Source organism: Halyomorpha halys, unplaced genomic scaffold (assembly GCF_000696795.3).
Source record: "Halyomorpha halys isolate HHAL.00 unplaced genomic scaffold, Hhal_1.1 Scaffold29.1, whole genome shotgun sequence".
Taxonomy (NCBI): domain Eukaryota; kingdom Metazoa; phylum Arthropoda; class Insecta; order Hemiptera; family Pentatomidae; genus Halyomorpha; species Halyomorpha halys.
This window is the reverse complement of record NW_027115892.1, coordinates 2,067,295-2,090,078: the sequence shown is the minus strand read 5'-3', so window position 1 is coordinate 2,090,078 and position 22,784 is coordinate 2,067,295. Positions and strand designations below refer to the sequence as shown.

At 30.8% G+C, this 22,784-nt stretch overlaps 1 protein-coding gene across 5 annotated transcripts in view; it reads right to left on the bottom strand.

The window, feature by feature from the left end:
* Positions 1–22,784, bottom strand: part of spri (sprint) — a 759,753-nt gene that overhangs the window by 633,070 nt on the left and 103,899 nt on the right. The window contains exon 1 of one of the 5 annotated variants that reach the window (XM_067052872.1): positions 1,801–1,863. The exons of 2 other annotated variants lie outside the window; for them this stretch is intronic. Coding sequence is in view for 2 of the 3 variants with exons in the window: in XM_067052868.1 (XP_066908969.1) it covers positions 664–687 (24 nt within the window). In the remaining variant the exon portion in view is untranslated. Of the gene's footprint in view, positions 1–576; positions 601–663; positions 703–1,800; positions 1,864–22,784 lie in introns of those variants that run through there. 2 more of the 5 variants (XM_067052868.1, XM_067052870.1) reach the window with 2 other exon arrangements.

The window sequence follows — 22,784 nt, the reverse complement described above, 5'->3', positions numbered from 1 at the left end:
ATATTACTATTTGAAATATGCCAAATAAATTGAAAATACTATCTTTGATAGTAATGGTTCTTCAAACATAATTTGGGACTATTTTATATTTTAAATTATTAGGAAAAATGAAAAAAAAAATATGGCTAATAATGCCACAGCATTGCAAGCAAATTTGGGTAAGCAATAATTAGATTTGCTAATGTTGTTCTATAAACAAATACATAAAACAAAAACATCGAGCAGAACCTTGGTTCACAAAAAAAAAAATCCTTTTTTCCAATTTTTTAAATTATCTTTATTAATATTTAAGACTTTATACATTACCGACAAAGCAAAACATGGCAATAGTTTTATGGATACTAATTGACTGATAGTACGTTGATAATTAGCAAACCAACCGATTTTAGAGTAGTTTAAATAATTCTAAGCATGTTGTAAACAACTTATTTATCCTGAAATATATAGGTGAAAACGATAGATATTTCTAAGCTGTTTTTGATTTTAAGGTAAATTCAAAGGTCATTTCAAAACACGTATATTTATTTACCTTTAAAGGAAAATGTTATTAAACAAATAAGGTAATCCTCAACTTACTGATGACATAGAACATTCTATAAATCCTCTTACTATCAGCAAACATTTCGAATAAATAGCTGAAAAGAAAACAAACACAAAACTTACGAATCTGATTTTCCAACAGCTCATGACTGACGTTTTGTAACTGAGTCATTTTGAAGAGTGTCGGCGGACAGTCTGTTTACGTTCGCAGCCATAGAAACATGCGAACTCTACGTTTCGTACAACTAACCTTTCCTAATAGGTGTCTAAAGCATTATATAAATTATAATGACTCTTATTTTTATGCATTTAAAAAATTTCAATGGCTATTACTGCTAATTAAACCAATAATTACATTAGTATGTGTAGGAATTGTTTTTAAGGATCTTCTTAGGTTTTCCCCCTTTTTTGTAGGTTACGAACCTTATTCTTTAATAATATACTTGGGGAAGGAGGGATATAAACCTAATTTGAAGCATAGATAAAGTGCCAATTTGCAGTTTTGTTGATATTTTTGTCAAACTAGTGTTCCAATAATCTTCCATAATTTTTTTTTTTTTTAAGGCAGGTGTATAAATAAGCAATCCAAACGATATTAACAAATGTCATAATCATGTTGAGGGTAAGTGTATATAAACATATAGATGTTTTTTAACCAAATTCAATTCTTGTATGTACTTCAATTCCAGAATACTATGGATAATTTGAAAATTACTTATAATGTAGTATAGGATATAACGAGCGAGAGCATGTATTTATTATACAACTATTGATAAGGAATTTGGTAAGCGATTTCTTCCAGATATCACATTCCGTAATGAAAGGAATGAAGGTTAAATATTGGTTTTGTATCCTCAAGGTTGCATTTCGTTACATTCACATTAAAGTGTGCTGCAATAAAAAATTAATTAATCCAACAAGACTTTGCATGTGAAAGATACACTATTTTAAAAAGACTTAATCACTAAACACAGGTGCATATAATAGATATCGTCAGCAGCAAATGACACCTGTCGAGAATGCAACGGTAGTTGTAGGGTTCGCTAACAGTCCTGACAACACAATCCTAATATATCGTAATATATAACAATTTTGAAGCACGATGTATTCAATATACTTTTAATGAATCAGGTATATATTTTACAATATACAAAGCACCTTGTGACTCATATGTCAATGTTAGCCGAGAAGAAATTCAAAATATCATAGAAATAAAAATAAAAATACATCGTTAGCACTACGTAATTAATGATTATATACCTGAATATGTAAATCCACATTGAAAGAACCGATTTTGGGACACAAACGCACTACACTAAACAGGCAGAGCAGTAGTTATCGGAAGGAGGGGAGGGAGGTGGTGGGGGTAGTGACTCATGGAGGGGTAGCGGTCTCTAATTGTCTCATACTTTCTCTGTTGACTCCTCCAGTTATTGGGATCCGTGGGCAAGTGCCCTCTGATCTGCCAATATCAGTTCTAATACAACTGCTACCATGTGTCGTTTGAGTAGTGTATACACATATTTTTTTTTATGTGGCGTGGCTTATCTCTCTAAAAACAAATTAATGGTTTTTGTTACGTAATTAAGAAATAAACTATGAATCATACAGCAAATATTAGGGGGAAAATCGAGACAGACAACAACAACTTAACTGATAACAAATTCCTACCAAGAAGGGATTTGAATATTTTACTTCGCACTCGGTATCTTCTTGAAATACTATCGATATGTGCATATGTCTTTCGTTATCTAGTATTTGAATTCATATGAACATTTTTATCCATACCATAAAATATAAAAAATTGCATTTCATATATTTTACGAGAAATAAAAGTTTTATTTATAGATTCTGCAAAACATCTAGGAAACTGCTACTCCTACAAAATTAAACTTTATGATTTAGTTAATAGTGCATTTAAGTAGCTTCCATTTGAACTGTATGTCACATTTTTCATTCAGTTCTTTCAATATTCAAAGCTTTGAAAAAAAAGAATAGTTAATGTATATATTTTTAAATAGATGAATTAACTAAATCCGAATAGAGCTCGTTACTTTTAATTTTTCAAAAACCTTTTTTTTTTATTATAAAATTTTGTGAATTTCATTATTTCAGAAACTATTAGGTATACAGATTTCTGATAGCACTCAAATTGCAAAAAACAAAAGAAATTCTGTAAATTGATATCATAAAAAATTTGTTTACGTTAAAAAATTCAAATTAGGGACCAAAAACCGCATTTCGCACACGTAAATTTCTCTAGACATTTAGTATGTCTAAAGTATAATAACAACATATGAAAAATTCAAAGCTTGTCTTTGTAGGAGTTATTATTACAAGAAAACATATAATAACTTTACAATTTAGCTATTTAATAAATTTAAACTTCAATTATATTGTAAACGTAAATCGAATAAATAATGTATGTGTATTGAGGTTAAAAATAGTTTCTTATATAAATGATTTGTTTTCTCGTAGTTCAATAGTGGTTGATGTACGGTGACGGCGTCATAATCTCTCAAGGAGAGGTCATAATACCAAAAGCAATAAGAGGGAAACCTTCGTTCTCGCCCCGCAGCCGAATACCTATGACAAGAGGTATCTTACTTTTAAAACATTTTCTGATAACGAGCAGAGCAGTGTTTGAAAAAATATGCATACACATTAATTTAAAATTAGAATATAAGTTTACTAGATAGTATTTCTACATTTGATATGATTGTAATCTCAAATAGCAGGTCATTAATGAACATGATTAACCAGACGATAATTAGGTAAAATTAAAAGGAAGATGTGTGTTTTGGGATGCCCCCTCAAGGCATTTATGATGTGACTTGAAAATGTTGTCCTCTAGTGACAACATACGGAAGCTGAGAAGAGTTGTTTTGTATCCAGAATGACCTGTACAGGTGAAAAAAGAGCTAGCACATTTTGAGAAAGCCAATTTCTATAAATAGACATGAGTGAGTAGAACTTTACCACACTGAAGCAAGAGAGGCAGCGGTGGCAAGATGAGAAGAAAAGAACAGAAGAGAAATTCATCTTCCACCCTAACATACAAACAAGTAACCTATAATCCCTACCATAATTCCTTGTAAATATAGCAGTAATCCAAATTCTAATTATTATATTGTAACCCTTTTGGCAAATGTTACTAAAGATTTAAATAATAGAGGTTTATTTTATTTTATTCATTATAATAATAATTTATTTGAAATACAGTCCACTCCAGCAAATTACAAGTAATTCTGGTAATGTCCACCAACAATCAATCCCAGGGAATACTTGAATTACATAATATACAAGAAACAAAAAGAATGAGCTGATAACATACAGGCTGAGCGATCGCAACAATAATATCAAGAAATAGCTCTTCATTTTTCCGAGAAAAAAAAAAAAACCATCACTCGGTCTCAAAAAGAAAATAATGAGATGTCATATTATTCACAAACAAGAGACGTAGTATTCCGAAGCATGTTAAAAGTACGCTGGATGAGAAGAAGAGGAATGAGCAAGATGAAGAATACAATTTCAAAGCCCATGGAAAAGGAGAGTGGTATAGGTATACGTTTCTAAAGCAGGCCTTAAATAATGAAGGACTTCATTTCCGAGATTAAGGAAAAATTATTTTCTAATTTATTAAAAATAAACTATTAATTAACATTATTTTATTTTTTTTAACTTATTTAAAATTTACGTGGTCGTAAATAAAACCGAAAAATTATTCATAGCAAAAAAAAAGATGGTTCGGAAACTTTATAACACCAAAAATTATAGTGTGCTGTAATCAAAAACAGGATGTCAGCAGCGAATAGATGTTTTTATGACCTCCGGAATCAGTTGAAAGGGAATTATCCCATCAAGGTCAATAAAATTCTTTCGGCACATATTGTCTGCTCTGGGTTATATTGAAGCTCCCGAACATGAACGATTCACAAATATCATTTGAAAGAAAAATGCTGCAATACAACTAAAAACATGTAATATTTGAATTAAAATCAAAATTTCACAAAAAGGTGTGCATTTCTCAATCAACAAGCTGTACTTAGAGTCGTTAGGATTGGCTTCAAATTCAGTAAAATTCCTAAGAAGATCGTATTAATTTTTTTGTGAAACAAGGAGGTAGGCAAAAGCAGAAAGCAGTAAGTCGAAAGGTCGCCTGGTTTATTTGATTCAGAATACTCTCACTATTATGATTTTTGGTGATGAATATTTGCGGTAACTGAAATGAATGTGCTGGGTTTGTAATCTTGAATTCGATTAAATAAAATCTTGAATGTTAAAGGAGAAATCTGAGTTCAAAAGGATCTGTAAAACAATAATCAGCTCTAAAATTATGGTTAATCATCCAAAGAGTAGACTTCAATCTAAAAGAATTGAATTAGGACTTATACGGCATATTTAGTTTTGACGTGATCTACTTATTGAAAAAATCATTAACATCAATGACAAGCCATGGACCCAGTAACAGATATGTTTATATTTCTAGTTTAATTCTTTCTTTTTTTTTTTTGTAAAAGTACCAGGTATTCTTTAATTTTCAATTTTATTTTATAATTTGATATAAATGACTTTGAAATCTACAAGCTTCAAAACGAATACAATGATTTCAGAATGGCTTAAAACTGAAAATGTTCAGGTAAATATATAAAACAAAAACCAGTTTCAATTAACCAAGCATGTAAAATAACACATGAACCTGAGGTTGCAATGGATAAACGGGTCTAATACAGATAAAATCGTGGTTGAAAGTAGGTAAATTAGGTTGATCTTTAGTCACAATCTAAGTCTAAATATAGATTTTAAAGGGTCCGTTTTTGGTGTCTTTATTCTATGGAAAAATCATCATGTTTTCTTCTCTAGCTCATGCAATTTGTGAGTCGAATTAAACATACAACATCAGTTAGGTAATATCAGAGCATTATATAAAAACCAAATGAATTAAAACACAATGCGATAGGATTCCTTCTATATCAGTTCAACAAGCCCGTTTTCCGAATGCAGCATTCCAAAGTTTTATCAAATTTGCAGTGACAGGATGTGCATAAGCGATAAAGACAGCCATTTACAAGAGACAGGCGGACCGGCTGTGGGCGACTTCCATTTGCGACAAGCCACCTCCCTCGCCACCCTAAATATGGAGAGAAAAAGACAACCGAAACCAAACCTGCTTCTTTTCACCGCGTATATTCAAACTTTACAACGCTCTACCAGCGGAGGAATGTCGGCTGTTTCGTTGAACCCACCCGATCCCAGGCTAATTTCAACCGATACCTTACCCGAAAGACTGGGGAATAAATGACCAAAATCAAACCATACATTACTCTGGAGATAACATCTGCTAAATTATGCACCCGCGGATGGTATATCTTGTAATCGGATTCACAAGGGCATTAAGAGAGTCATGAAAGGAGCATCATATGGCTGAGTCCAATTGCATGCGCTTTCCAAACTGACTAATCAGTATTGGAATCTCGGTGCAATTTATGACCAATCCTGACAGCGGTCACGGTGATACAAATATTTAACAAGTGTCTATTCTAATTAGTTTGATTTATGAAACTCAAAGGAAAGAAGGGATAACTGTAATATCACAATTGAATATTTTCCTCTTGAAGTTCATGATTACTAATTAGTAAAACAAATCACAGGTCCGCCATAAATAGAAAAAATAAAGATATCCTATTATTTAATAAATTAATAATTGAATCATTTTTTAAATATTTCAAAAAGAGTAGAAGAAAGGATCTGCCTGTAAGGTAAGTAAAAGTGCTCCAGAACTAAACACTTAACACCTGCCGATTTACACATATTTACAATCTCAGAAAATTGTCATTTTACCTGATTTCTCTAGTGCTCTCTTGTACCACATAATTAACAATAATCGTTCTATGTAAATTTTATTTACAACCTATAGATATTTTAGGATAACCCTCCAAAATTCGAAAACTGCATTCAGTTGTTGTTTTTGAGTAAAAATAAATAAAAAGAAAAACTAGGAAAAAGAGATTAAATCGCTTCTGGGTATGAAGAAGGACAAACCAAAGTTATAGACCATCATCACTTGTAATGTTGTCTTCTCTGCATCGTAATGGAATGAAGTATAGGTCCAACCCTCATGAGTGCACGTGGGGAAGGTAGGGTCAACATGGTTTGGTCTGGTATGTCATCATCAGTGGAGACGGGAAACGGCTCCGGCCGTGATAAGGTTGCTCGAGACTGATAAGGTAGGAAGACCCGGATGGAGGATATCAGGGCATATGAGACAGTTCCTTCAGCCTACCTGACTCCGGGAAATCTGTTGATTACGTGCTTCACTTAAGTCCAAAGTTAAGGACAAAGTCCAGAGTCCCTAAATAGGTTGTTGCTCTAATTATGAATAAATAAGGAATGGAATCGACTCAGATTGATTGAACCCCTTGTTTAATCATGGGCCAAGACAGGACTTTCTTATATCCAAATATTGAACCCTACACGCTTTTTTAAGCATGTTTTGATTTTATCACTTTACGAAAGGGGTTTTTTTTAGAAAAAAATAATAATATGCATACTTAATGGCAGTACTGAGTTTTGTAATACCGATCTATTTTTTATCAACGCATCTTTGTGAGCACAAAGTGAAATCTCTCCAGTTGGTGAGCTATAAATTACGAATTTTTCTATTTCTTTCCATATTCATTGTTTTTTAACAATAGTAAAATGCTAATCCAATTGATAATTTAGAAAATTGGATTCACTGGTATCAATCAATTGAAGGTATCTGAAGGAAGAAAATAAGAATTTGATGTCTTGAAGAACTTGAATCTTGATTATGTATCACAAATGATATTTTTGGGTTCTAAATAAGTTGATTTCTTTTCTAAATTAAAACATACTAAAATAACTGGGTTGAATAAATTTCCATCTAAATATTTCTAAGCCGTGACTTAATCATGCGGTACACTAATTATATTGTGCAATAATTAAGGGAGAGAAAACTTTACCTACAATATAGTTGCGTGAGTGCATCAAACTCACATTCTTAACTCATTCCGATGCCAATTTATGATCCTTGAAGGGTTGTCCAAGAATACCTTTTTCCCATAAAAATCCAAAAATCATTATTTTACCTGAACAATTTCAATTAGTTCAACTTATATCACCGTTTACGGAATTCATGGAGAATTTCAAATAAAATAGCAACCAATTAACTGCAAAACATTTCTTGTAGTAAGGTGATCAATGAAGCCGAAACTAAGCAAGCAGAATGAATAACTTTCAGAAATGGTCGCTAGTTACGTAAATATCCAAGTGTTATATTAAATTACTCAAAGAAAATTCATTAATAATTGAAATTGTCACTCAATTACAATAAAAAATAGGACAACGAAACAAAAAAAAAAAATGATGCTAGAGCTGAAAAGCGACAAATTGGAGAAAAAATACTCAACATGTGTGAGACAGTGCGAATTTGGGGATATTTTTCTAGTCTTGTTAACTGTTATCATCACACTAGACTCTTTCAATCTTACTAGTGTAGATATAAGAGAGATAATAGCATCTTAGTGAATTTAAATTTATGCGAAAGGTAGTTGAGACGGATAACAAACGTATCACAAATACTACAGGGGTCATCCGAAACGTAAGTGAGAAGATTTTGTTTGAACCGATAGTAATAATTTTGTTATTGAATTTAGGGAACTTTTATTTATCATTTCTTGAAACAATATTACTCTAAAGAATTATTCATATTTAACCTTTTGTGATGTTTTGGGTACACCTTCATTTAAAGATCCAGGATTTCTTTCGATATAGATTGAAACTAAATGACCAAACTGTAAACTTAATTGACCTCAACTAATGTCTAGGTTTGGAACGGTTAACTCTCTGGCTATGATTATGAAACTAGAGGATAAAACTTGGGCCATAAATTGAGACTAGAGTAGACAGACTCCTACGTGCCCTAGTCTTCGGCCAAGTTTTCATAATTATACTAAAGTAGTCCAGACAATATATTCCAATTTAAGTATCAGTGCCCAGAAACTTTAAATATTTAGAAAAAATTCCATAAAGGCATCTTTTTAGTTTTAAGTTCAAATATTTCTAGAATCGAACAACTATAACAAGATATGAAAGTAATCTAAACTGGAATATCAAGTTTTGATTCTTCTATTTTTTCGGTTGTTTGTGATGAAGTTACAGTTTCGTAATGGTGAATCGATAAGGCACACTTTCTCTAAAAGTACATCCTAAGTATTTTCCAACAACCAAAGTAAAGAATGATGAACTATCGTTCAGTATCCTACTTCTGAGTTTCATGCTGTTATCTTCACACTGTGGAACACAACTTGGTCGTGCAGCTTTTGCTAAATTTACTATTGGTGTGTAGTTTTTTCCATTACATTTCAGATAATCGCTGTAAATTCAAATATGTCACTTCATCTTAAATCATATAAAAGCATCAATCTGTTCATTTTCAAATTTCTGCAAATATCATTTTATATTTAATTTAACATTTCAAAGAATTGTAGTACGATAAATTACAAGCGTTTAGATACGACACCTCTGTACAGTTCCACTCCCCCATCCTCAAATATTTGTGAATTCATTAGACTTTTGGTAACCTAAGATTTTTCCGGTTTTCAATTGCTAACAAAAAAATTTCTGTTTTTTAAGCCTCGAAAAATACAAATTAAAATACCTTTTGTGCAACTTTGACACCCTATAACTCTTTTGCTATAAACTTTAGATGTTGATTAATAAAGATCTCCTAATAAAAGAAAAAAAAAATGTGTAATCGTCATTTTTTAAACCGAGTTGTGGTGGCAATTGAAATTTCTTCGAGTTCTGGTTGTATCTTTAAGATTATTAGAGTTCTCAATAATTTTAAGAAACATTTCTATAGTTGAAGACACGGACCATACACTTCACAGAGGTACGTATGGCCTATTATGGTTATTTACTCGTAGTCTGCATTGGAAAGTTGGTTCCAAACTATTTTAGCAAACAATTACTCAACATTTTTTTCAAAATATGAGTTAATATTAATTCCAGGAAATTCCATTAACACAAGCTAATAATAACCATTAATTCCGAAATCGAATTATAAAATTTCAAATTATCGATATTAGCCTAAATTATAAATGAATATTATTTCAAGTATCAAAGTTTCATATAACGACATTTCACTACAGCTAATAATATGCTACTGAATAATAACGTTGTTTACGTCAAGTTCAACAATTTAAACTGTAAATAGTCGTATTTAATATAATTTTTATTTGTATTGTTTTCTTTAAAAGGAAATTTTTATTTAAAAAAATTAGGAAAAAATGTATTTATACTTTGTATTGTAATATTTAAATAAAGCAATATAATTAATATATTATGCAAAAGCATAATATATTAATTCAAATAAAGTAATATAAAGCAATTTAATAAAGAGTACAATAACCGAATTATTTGTTTGGCATCACCTAGCAACAATCTACGATTTAAAATCAGCTTGCCAGTCCCCATTGAGTAGTTCTAATTTTGTTGCCAGACTTTGTCTGCGTGAATTGTGTGGTGTCTGGACGTTTCACTTTGCTTTTTATTAATGGTAATCAACCACGGCGTCCGATGAGTACTATTATATTATTTAATTCAATGAAGGTTGGGCAATTGGATACCTTAATAAGAACCAGTTTAGAAGTAGGCCCGCCAACTAATGAATATTTTTTTTTAATAATTTATTTATTGTTATTTAGGACTATAAATATATATACATCAAGTAAATTTGCTGTAAGTGATATTATGACATGATACAAACATCTGCAGAATCTACCAATTGATAGAACTCCAAAAAAATTCCTAGAGGAGAAGATCTCGAGGCCATCTTCTTTTCAGTCGCCTAGGAGGGTTTGGGAAACAATGGAAGGATCCTTATTAATGATAATAGATATGATTCATTGGCATACGTGGTGAGAATAGTGTTAGGATGGTTTGGGATGTCAGATGTAAAAACTGTATAAAGGATACGACCAAGGATACTACCCTGAGGTACACCAGCAGACAGAGTAAATAGGGATGAATAAGCGCCGTTGTAATTTACTTTAAGCAACATGTCGGAGAGATGAGAACGGATAATGAGAAAATATGTAGGGGGTAGGAATTTACGGATCTTGTATAGCAGTCATGAGTGCCAGACTCGATCAAAAGCCTGTTATTCATCAAGAAAGAATCCCAAGCAGTACATTCCGCGCTCCAATGAAGACGAGACAACATCAACCACACTTCGGCATTGCTGGATAGTTGAGTGGGAATCCAATCTGGTAATCTGGAATATGTGATTGGAACCTAGGTGCAGGCGTTTTAAGATGAGTTTCTCATCATGGATTTTGCTACTCATGATAAGTAACAGAGAGATAGGACAGTAGGAGGGTGGATGATCTGGTGGCTTTCGAGGTTTGGACCATCATTTTGATTATGGATGATTTTCATGGGTCAGGAAAATAAGTGGATCTGAGTACAGCATTGTAGATGTAGCTAAGGAATAGAACAGATTTTCGAGGAAGATGTTATAGAATATGGGATGTAATTAGGCCATAACCAGGAGGTTTGCAGTAAGGTAACTTCTGGATGATGTTGAATATTTCAGAAGGATGAAATTCTTTAGGTGGCAGGGTCATTTGGAGTGGGTTATTCAATTCTTCTTCAATGTATTCAAGGTTTAATTAAGGATGTCAGGGTGTGGCTCAAAGTTTTTAAAAAGGTGCTGACCGAATATTTAAATTTTTCTTCATCCGATATTGTTTGAGCTTCAGTAAGAAGTGGGTGATTAAAATTCACAAAACAGTTCAGAAGCTTCTTAGTAGTCGTCCATAAAGATTTTCAGTAGTCGTGAGGTTTTCAGTTGAGTTAGATAAATTTTGCGTTTTGAATATTTTAAGTTTGTTTGTCAATTTAGTATAATATGTTACATCTGTTGGGTATCTAGTCCAGTAAAGTTTTGTATAGAATAATCAAATTAATTAATATCATACAATTAATCAGACTAAAATAGACAGATAAAGTCATTGTGTATCAGAAAAACGAAGAACTAGAAAGGATATTAATTAGTGAATCGGCAGAAGACACTAAATTCTATCTATATACAAATTTTACTGAGTCTAGTATAAAGCCAGGTCTAATTAATTAAAATTTGTTAATACGGACTGGTATTTATTTACAAAGGGTCAGCACATATGTTTCGTTAGCTTAATTAAAGCTTAGGGAAAAACTGGAGCCCCAACTTACAGTTCACCGAATCGGAAACATTAAAACAAATATATCCTCGCTCAGCTTTATGCTTTCTTAGCTTCTACTCCCCCCTTTTAATAACTAAATTAAAGTCAACTTGTGTGAACTAAATTTTAAAAAAATATATTTAAAATAAAAATTCATTATAGATGGATAATAAACTAATGTTTTTTTTTCTTTTCAGATTTCTGGAAATGTATCTACTTCCTAGAAAAAATCAAGTGAATAGAAATGGTACTGGGTTCTATTATTTTAGAACATTTTATTTGAAAATTGCACCAAGCTGCTGGTAGGGATGAACCACTCTGAATATTTCTATATTTCTGTAACCATTCTACGAAATTTCAAATCATATTCAGAAGCAATTTGAGATAGAGGAGGAAAGAGTATTTTGAAAATACATTTTCTAATTGGGTTAATCGTTTTTATACCTTTTTCTTCATTTATTCAATCAATATTTGTGTATAGTACATTTAACAGTTTTAAACCTAGATAGAATAATTCCAGTTTGATTCGAAAAATAATAGAAAATTATTATCTAATGAATGTTTAATTACTAAGTAGCTAAATATATAAAAACAATTCTAAACACATAGAATACAAATCGAAACTGCTGTTACTATCTTTATTTCCCATTCTCCATATTTCATCTCCCTTATTCCTTCCTTTTCATAATTTTTCCCCCACATTTATTTATTTATTTTTTATAAATTGTGTAAAATTGTTTTACTCATGTATATAACATTCTTGCCCATTGTATCATATATTTCATTTTTCTTTCATACATTTTATTATGTTGATTTAAATTGTTTTTCATTATTTTAGACACTACTTACATACATTATTATGTTAATTTTATTATTCGCCATTTACATTTACTTAAAATTCTATATGTATCCATGACACCTTTTCTACCCATTTTTAAGTTCTGTAGATCAAGCCGAAGATCTTTATCTTCCTCGTGTTTCGGGTTTAACAGAAAATATTATCAAGGTACGGGCCAACAATGTACTAATTTAATATAGTCGAACCCCTCTATAAAGTAACACCTCCAGTTCGGACGCGTAATACAAATCAATTGTATTCTCCAACAGTACTTTTCACTGCTCTAATGAACACAGTAATACAATATGAATGTACAAACTCACGCCACACCTCTTCCCAACGGAAACCTCCATCTAATGGAAAAAATAATCTTCGCCGTGAGTGACCGTTATAAAGACGTTTCATTTAATAAGACTATTTAAAAAAATAATTATAGGGCCATTGTCATTCTATCCAGTTTTCCTTAGAGCTATAAATCCTTTTAAGCAAACTCCTGGTAATTCTTTTTGGCTCTTGTATGTGGTATGTTGGGGTCGTTTGTTGGTATAAAAAAAATAAAATCAAAGAATTATTCTTAGCTTATGATATGTAAGATTTATCAAACGGGACTGAGTAAGTGAGAATATTTTTATTATTAGTTTAAATTATAAGAACTTACTTCCAATTATACCTAATTTTTCAAAAAATTAGCCCTATAAATATAGTTTTACTTGTGTTAGCAATCGATCTTTAGTCACCAATATTATATGGGATAATATTATATTAAGAAATGAAAATCTAATAATACTTAAATAAAAACGTAAGAACGTTTGCAATGAAAAGGCATTCATGTTCTATAAACTGAGATGTCAATCAATTAGAGTCAATTGGAAAATGTGTCATAAAGTTTATTGCCTGACAGCACAATATCCATTCAGGCTGTGGTTCTAGACATTTGTAATTCCTCATCAGGTATGATCGGAATTGATATCTCTTTTATTCAGTTATTATTTATATCCTATCCAATCATAGAGTTAATTAATTGAATTAATTAATAAATCATATAGTTAATTGCAATTTAAACAGTTCCACATAAAATGTAAATTCTTACTAAATTAGAAGTAATAATATTATATTCCTGTCAATATTTATTATATTCCTTACTAATTCATTACTCTTTTTTAATATTGAGTAATTTCAAATACAATCGCAGAGAGACGTAATTTTAGCTCTGTATTCTTATATCAGTTTAATCTTGAAAGTAAGACAGCCTACGCTGCAAAATATATTTATATAGCTTTTGAGGTAGGAATGTGTAAATGAAGAGACCATCCACCTTTGTTATAATAAGTTTTCAGCAAGAAATACAGAATTTGAAATTTGGCCCCGTTGAAGAACGTTAGCATCAATTTATGACGAAGTTTTCCAAGCTGACTGAGATAGAAAATTATTAAAGAGCTTTCAATACATTTCTCAATACGATAAAAAATACTTGACGAAATATAAATGGTAAAAAAAAAACTTGATTTTATGATACGAAATGAATTTATTGACGAGCAGCAATCACATCTTCTATATATGAGATCCATTCTTTCTAAATTAGAAACTGAACTTGTTCCGGTAGCCTACGGCAACGGAAAAGTGAATCAGAAAGGCTTTGGACCAGTAGCGCCCATGTGGCCAGCATCAAAAGCTTGCCTCCTCCAACGCTTGGTAGCAAGAGAAGCAAGCCGAGAAGAGTGTGAGAGAGCCATCTTGTCCTGAGAAGCAGTTCATCATTTTCTTTGTCTCTGACATCAGGAATCCACCATGAGTGAGTAAAACTCTTGGAGTTGTTCCCAGCAGTAGAGAGGAGAGAGGCTTAGAGATGCAGAGGGAGGAAAGAACCATGGAGTAAGTCAACCTACCAATAATTAACATTCACCACCACTTGGCAATCATCATCAACCACCTCAATTTTATATCTACAATTCCATAGCCCAGCATTCAAAATTTTACTAACCATTTAATCATAATGTTTCCTTTCGGCCACCCACCACACCATTGTAACATAAACAATAGAATTTTATTTTTCATTTAATCATGTTATTTTTCATTTATACAGTCCACTTCAACCCAACCAGCAAACCAAAAATGAAGTGTGTCCGGCAATTTCAGTTGAGGGCATGCTTCATACAGAACCTTTTCTCGAAATAATTGTAACGTGGGACGATAAATGGATTGATTTTCTCATTCGCCCGATGTATTATGTTATCCACTACTCAATGTTTCTATAGATGAAATCATAACCTCTATGTCTCTCTGTAAAGAGTTTGAGCAAAGCCATCAACAACTTTACTCAAAGCAATAAAAAGGAAGAGAACTCAGGTTTCGTAACAAATTATGCTATTGTATAAAAGGATATCTCGTTTTTAGTTTGTGACCGCTAACCACAAAAAACTACTGAACCACTACAAGGAAATAATGGAATAAATTTCATCATTCATTAATCATAAAATCTACTGATATAAGCAGCTAATACATAAACATGAAGAGTTTGTTTAAACCAATAGTAGGAATTGCCAATCCTACTAGAAAAAATATTTTTACATCAGGTATATAATTGAGGAAGGCTTTAGGATTATTTATGACGCCAAAACTCAAGGGAATGGAACTGTTACAATAAACCTCAGTCTATTAGAATCCATTGAAAACTTTACATAGAAGATTTGGTCTGTTTTGGTGCTACAGTCTAAATAAAGCATTGGTTTCTAATCGGAGTTCCATGAACCTTTTTATGAATGGGTGCTTGCACTCCAACCTAACATAGTTTTGAACAGTACCATCTCAGATTTTCCTCTATTTTTTATGTTTATTCTAGCCTCTCATAGCTTCTGCTTAAATACGACATTTGACTCTCTATTTGTAGCAAATAATAATGTAGGGATTTCACCATTTTCCTACTTCTGCCAAAAGGCTTCTGTCTTTTCCATACTAGTACCTACGCTCTGCCATACTAGGGTTCTACGCCGAAAAAAAAAAAGGTTGGGAATTACTAGTCTAAAGAAAAACACGTTTTTGGTTACTGTTCAATTAATAGTGCGTGTAGGACGCCTGATTTCGTACACACGAACCAGAAGCAATAAACCATACGAAAAAAACAAAAGAATCAATAAAATCATTGCATATATAGACATAGAGACCAATGGTCAGTAATACTTTTTTTGGACTCTAGTTTGACTCTAAAACTAAATTACCGTTGAAAATTGTACGTCAAAAAAAGACCCGGTTACTATATCCTTCTCATAAGTAATTAAATTTGACCTTTTAATAAAGGATAATTCTAGTTAAAGTTCTTTATTTATGAAAGCGGGGGTTTATTTCTATGAGGGTTCGGTTGCTAGTTACATTATAAATCTAATTCTAAAAACTTTTTAATCACAGATTAGCTTTTTTGGAATTTGGAAAAAATTTAATAATTACAATACTAATAAAAGCTACATAGCCAAAAAAAATTGGCTAATTAAAGGGGAAAAATACAGAAAAAGAAAATATTGAGTTCATACAGTTTTTAATTAATTATTTACCTTTAATGTGAACTAACCCGATGCCATTCTGCATTATAAATCCTTTCATAAAATTATTGTAGATAAAAAAGAACCGTTCGCATTTTGATGTTAAATACACTAGAGACCTTTCTCACAATAACGCTGTCCAAACAACTGCACAAGTAAAGATGAATCGACCGCCTAGTGGAACGAAAAATCATAGCCAAACAAATCTGCCGAGTCAATATTTGTTCTTGAGCAACAGACAAATATTTGCTCTACCCAATCGTCTTTTAATATAAGGATAAGTTCTGGGCGGAAGAGAGGCTTGAGGAAGTCCTAGCTAACAAAACAAACTCCAGGGTACATGGAGGTAGTTATCCTAATAAGCTGTGGGGGTCAATATTGTTATATGGCAAACTTGTCGTATGTGGTATTACTCCAGATGTTATACTTAAAAAGAGGCATTGTCAACTGGATTGTATATTTTGTCTTACTATCTTCAGTTTCTATTATTTCTATTTATTTTATTTATATCCTCTATTTATACATATAATGTATATAATCGATGTAAAGAAAAAAAAGCGGTAATCTTCTAATAGTTATATAAAAAAGATTTATAGAGGAAAAATCTCTTAACTGGATAAATGTATGGAAATTAGGAGCAGAGATCCATTTTATAAGTCAATATACTAGGGAATATAGGGAATATACAATATAGGGAAGTAGTAATAATTAATTTTCTTCTGAAGTAATAACATCACAGAAAATAAATTATTTAACTCAATGTTTTTGGAGCTGCTCACATTTAGTACTCGTATGAATGAACCTTTGTTGGAGCATAATATTAATTCTTATGAATAACTTTCTAAGTGTAATGTATTCAAATTGCAAGGTTAATTAATATTGTTTTAACTCACATATCCACAACAAGAAACATGTGTTTTTAATGTTTATTGAAGTTCAGATTTACTTAAACTAATTGTAAATTAAAAAGAACAATCTTAACTAACAAAGGCCCTATCCTATCTTATTCTAATTATATGTACCCTATCCCTAAATATATATCTATGTACTTATTACTAACTTATAATCTAACCTACAATTAAAATACATACAATTGTTATCAATGTCCAAAGGTGAACAATGACGCGTACGTTCTTGCACTCAGCTGGTCGTGGCAGAGAGAGAGAAAGATCACTTCTCAATACAGTTTTTAAACTTAACTTAGAAACCAAAAAATACGCTAGACTTTACATCAATGTCCATTCATTAAAAAAACAACCGACGACAGAACATATGATTTTTCTCTCCCTCTTTGCCCGATACCTCCCGCGCATGCGCTGCCATCACCAATTCTTCTGTCTCGTCTATTACATTAGTCAATTTTTTAAGGGAGATTTGAAGGTAAAGCATTGCAATTAACGCTCATTTTAACATAGTGAAAGTTTTCATTTTGTCAGTAACAATGTTTATATTGATAATTAACTTAAGGAGATAAAAGGCAAAATATATTTTTCAGGTTTAAAACACATTTATGGAAATAACAGTTTCTACATACCTACATTAGTCCCTTAAAAGAACAAATTTCCTACAGATTTTCTAAACGAATTATTTAATCAAACCTTAAATAAATGGACAAAGAAAGTTATTAATAACAGTTTATATTGTCCTCTATCAAAGTTTCATTTAAATTAAATGTGAGCAACTCTAAGAAATTGAGTCAAGTATTTGACTTTATAATTATGTTATATATATATTATAATTATGTAATAAATATATTATGTTTTGTGGTGTCAATACTTCAGAAAACAAATAATTATCAATATCTTCCAAATTAATAAAGTTCCATTCTCCGATATAGTCGACATATAAAATGAAAAGGTCCATTCCTATATTTCCATTAATTAATCCTGCGGTAAGATTTTTGACTCAAAAAATATTTTTTTTTACGTAACTATTAGAAGATTAATTTTTTTTCATTATGAAACATCTATTATATACAATATATGCACAGATAGAAGACTCAGACGTGTCTTAACCTAAGTAGGTCGTGACCTAAGTATAGCTAGAAACCCCAGGAAGGTAAAAAATAAAAAAAAAAAATGATCCGGTTTAGAATATCGAAATAGGGTATACGGTTTAGCAGTCCAACAATCAGAACTGTTGTGATATTCATAGAATAAATATAAATTATTCTTTCAAATTAATAACAAATATCTCTGCTTTGTATTGATAGTGGAACGTCTGACAAAAAAGTTTTATTATTTTATATTTTACATTCTAAGCAGACACACATCATTATTTAGTGACAACTCTACTGGCCTTGGGACAAACTGTGAGTCGACCCTGTCAGAAAAAATAACCCTATTATACTTTAAATTAGCTCCAATTCAAAATAAAATAAAAAATTGTTTCTTGCAAGTTGTGCTAATTTACAGAAAAACAGCGGTATATAAATGAATTATCATTTAAAAGAAGCTCATTATCCAATTATCATTAAAAAAATAATTAGTTCGAAAATTTATAGGAGGATTTTTATAATTTTAATGAATCCATACATTTTCCTTATAGTCCGATTCCAATCCGGTATATTCGAATACTTAAACATAAAAAAACAAACAAAAAAAAACAGTGAATAGATAGTTATTTTTATAAAAAAGAAGAATCAGTAAAATTTGGAATTCTCCTCTTGAGAGTCTGACCAAATATTCAGAAATATTTTTTGGTATTTAGGTTATAAGAAAATAAATACAAGGACGTTTTCACCAGGCGCTACTTTTTCTTTTATCGGATAGAAATATTTCCTATTTAAATCAAAAAATCTGATCAGACTAAAAGTATACGCTTGATGGTTTCAGTTAAGTATGAGTTATAGTGAAATGAGTTACTGAGTGAGGTTTTGTAGTAAGCATTGCAAGATAATAGTGTAATTAGTGCAAATATTTTTCTTGTACTGCTATTTTTTTGCTCCTTTTTTAATAGGACTCATATAAATCCCTAAATAAAATGTTAATAGAACCTCCCTTTTTATTGTTTCCAAAAATTGATGTGGCTAAAATCAGATACTATTTATTTTTTAATGAAAATATCAATTATCACTATGCAGGAAGTCTAACACTAGTAAAAATTTATCTTGTAAACTTTGTTTATTTCGTTGCCAAAGTAAACAGGGTTTAGGTAAATCGTGGACAATTATTCCATAAGGAGCAAGAGAAAGGACAGCCGAGAGCAATTAGTTAATGGGAGCCTGAGTGTCCTGGGGATCCTTCAATTTATCCTTAAGGACTCAGGACAAAGGAGGGCTAATGCCGCCCCCTAATGCTACTTCTTCAGTTATTAATTTCTGTCACATCTTATTCCTAGGACTTATCCTGCAAAGTAATTTATACTTCAGATAAAAATTCGAAGGACTTTATAAACCTTATAATTGCGGATAAACAATCTCTTTTTTCAATCATTCATTAATCTTCGATCTATTTATCATTTATAATAACTTAGTTGTTTGACCGAATTCTTACCTAGTAACTAATTTTTTTCACACTGTATACCATTAATATTATTTGTAAATATTGAATATAGATGTGAATAATAATGATTCTGGGACAAGTCAATTTAGAATAATATTACAGGTTTTGGGAGTGCGCTTTAGAGGCTTATAGTAAAATACAAAATTTAAGAAGTTAAAAAAAATAATAATAACTTTATAAATTTAAGAAATTATAAAATATCAAAAAAATTATAAATTAAAACAGAATGAGACAATAATAATTAAAATAAATGTGAGATAAAAACTAATAAAAACAAAACAAATAAAATAAAACAATAGATCATATCATAAAACATAATATAACTAATTTCTAATAAAATAAAAAAAACATGAAAAAGCGAACTTAAAATAACTAACAAGAAGTTGTTGTTAAGTTGTTATTGCAACTGCCAGTATTGCAATAACAATTTAACAATAAGCCATGTTTTCCAACGATGCTCATATTTTACACCACACCTCAATAGCTTGGGACTAAGCTAAGATATCTCAAAAACCCTTGGAGACGATGATAAGGCAATAGAATTGGTGTTTCAGTTTTTGAAATCACAAAATTTACTGACAAGAATAATAAGAATAAAAAAACAAATAACAAGAAGGAAAAAAATAATATAATAAAATAAATAAAATAAAAAAATAAATAAAATTTAACGAATATTATCAAAATTAAATAAAATATAAATGGCGTTGATGACCAATTAAGTTTGGCACCACCAAACAAACAAACAAACCTCAGACAGTCTCATAATTATTTTTTTAACATAAATTAGATGTGCAGTCAGGTACCTACCTAGCTACCTAGCTACCTAGCTACCTACCTAGCTACGAGCTAGCTATCTACCTAGCTATAGATAGGTGCCCTGGTAGATACATTTAAAGAATAAAATATCTCAATACATGTCTCCTATATTACAATTACAAAATATGTATTGCAAATGCAATATAATTCCAAATAAATATATCTGTGATGCAAATTAATAATACAGCGATAACTAAATTTTATAGAATATTATTTGTTTGAATTTTTATATTCACGTAATTTTACCGAAATTTACTAAAAGTCTGTTCCAAGAACCACTTCTGACTTGGAACTGTACGAAGCTCCTTAAAATTTAGGACAGTCAGAACTGAATTTAAGTTTAGTCAAACGGAGTCCAACAATGTTTGAAGTAACAACTCATATCCAAAATTTAAAAATATTTTGCAGGCTATTCTTCCCAGGTCATTAATTTCAGTCAAATCGCCCTATTTTGTCACTTTTCCAATTAATTACAGATTAACATAACACTATTATCGTGCAATAAGATAGTGATAATAATATATAGTTACAAATTAGTCTGCAAAAAATATTAAATTGAGGATGTAAGGTGTAAATTTATGTATAAGATTCTAAAAAAAAATGAAAAGATTATAACTAAAAATTATAAATAATGTGACTAATCAATCAAAGTACCTTTCAGCTTGCGAGGTGTAAGAAAATAGCCTTGAAAAATAATTATGTTGTTTAGCTGGACTTATACTACAAGTATAAATTCTGATAATACATACAAGAAATTATTGTAATGTAGTTTTTGTATAAGTTTGTAATAACTTTCGTTGATTAATAATCCTTATTGATTGTTTACGAGCCAACAAACAACGAGATCTAACTCCTGAATATAATTATTCACCAAATGCTTATCATATTGATTGAACATATTTTTATGAAATTTTGAACAAGCAATTCTAATATTAGTGATGCATCAGACAGTGTTCGGTCAATCAAGTACAACCAATGTCAAATTCAAAGATTGGAAAAAAATGTACCAAAAGAAAGAACAATCAGAGGTGAGCGATACCATTAAAGATGGATACCAACACAACCAATCCCAAACCCCTATTTTTTCGCCCCCAATCCCAATAAAGGATTTATATCTCATCTGTTGGATGTTCCGTGCGGATCGGAGAACGCCCACCCGACTTTTGATATTGACGAAGGCAATCTGATCTGTGGCTCAGTTGGAGACTGCCTGGATACAAATATCATTCATTCTCTTATATCAGAGCCTTAATTTCGCTACTAGAATCCACTATATCAAAAGCAAATTAAGCATCCTATGGCATCGTAAGTACAGTTGTGCGTACCATATTCAAAAGGAAAACAGTAGTTACCTCTTGATTAAATATAAACAATAAGTACACTGACGTTGAATTAATTAAACATTCTATACTTGACTAAAGGTCCTGAATAATAATTTCATTGTTAAGAAGTTACAATTAGCCTCGTCGGTTCATTAAAGGCAACATGGCAGCAAGAACGTACCCTTGAAGAACCATAATAGCGTATGGCATACACTATTTGCTAAGGATTTTAACTTCAAAACCCTTGAAACTTCATTTATTTTTTATTTATGAATTGGATGTATTGGATCTCAAAACATATATATTGTCTTCTTTAAAACGCTGTACAGAAAATCATACATTAATCACTGTCAAAAATCATTTAAATATTATATTAATCATTCACTAAATTACAATCTTACTATCAACAATATTTAAAAATATTATATTTATCATTTCGCTAAATTACAACCTTTTTTAAAAATAATTTTTTATTATTATAATTATAAACACTTATATTAATATATTATCATCTACCTAGCAAAGAGGACCACCACAGCCCTGCAAAAAGCATCCGTGATGAAGCTCTCCAAAACGGGACTAAACATTAGTTAACATTAATTAGATTTTTCTATTTTGTATGTTTGTTTACCGCCACCCGGACTATCTTCTTACAATCTACTTTATACGGTCAACTACCTTCCTCCAAATAATAATAATAATCATAATCATATTATACTGACATTCCAATATCACTAAAATTATAGTATAATATTTTTATGATTTAATCCATAAAAAGCAAAAAAAAAAAATAATAATTTAGTAATTACCTCGTATTATACTACCCACCCAATTGTCAATAAAATCCCCCCCCCCCCATCAAATTATTAATTGCCATGATAATGCATTCATATAAAATTAGAATATTTAAAAATAAATAAATTTCCCATCTAACATTCCTCTACAGTACTCAATCTTGCTATTTTAAGTTCCCTAACAGCACTGCG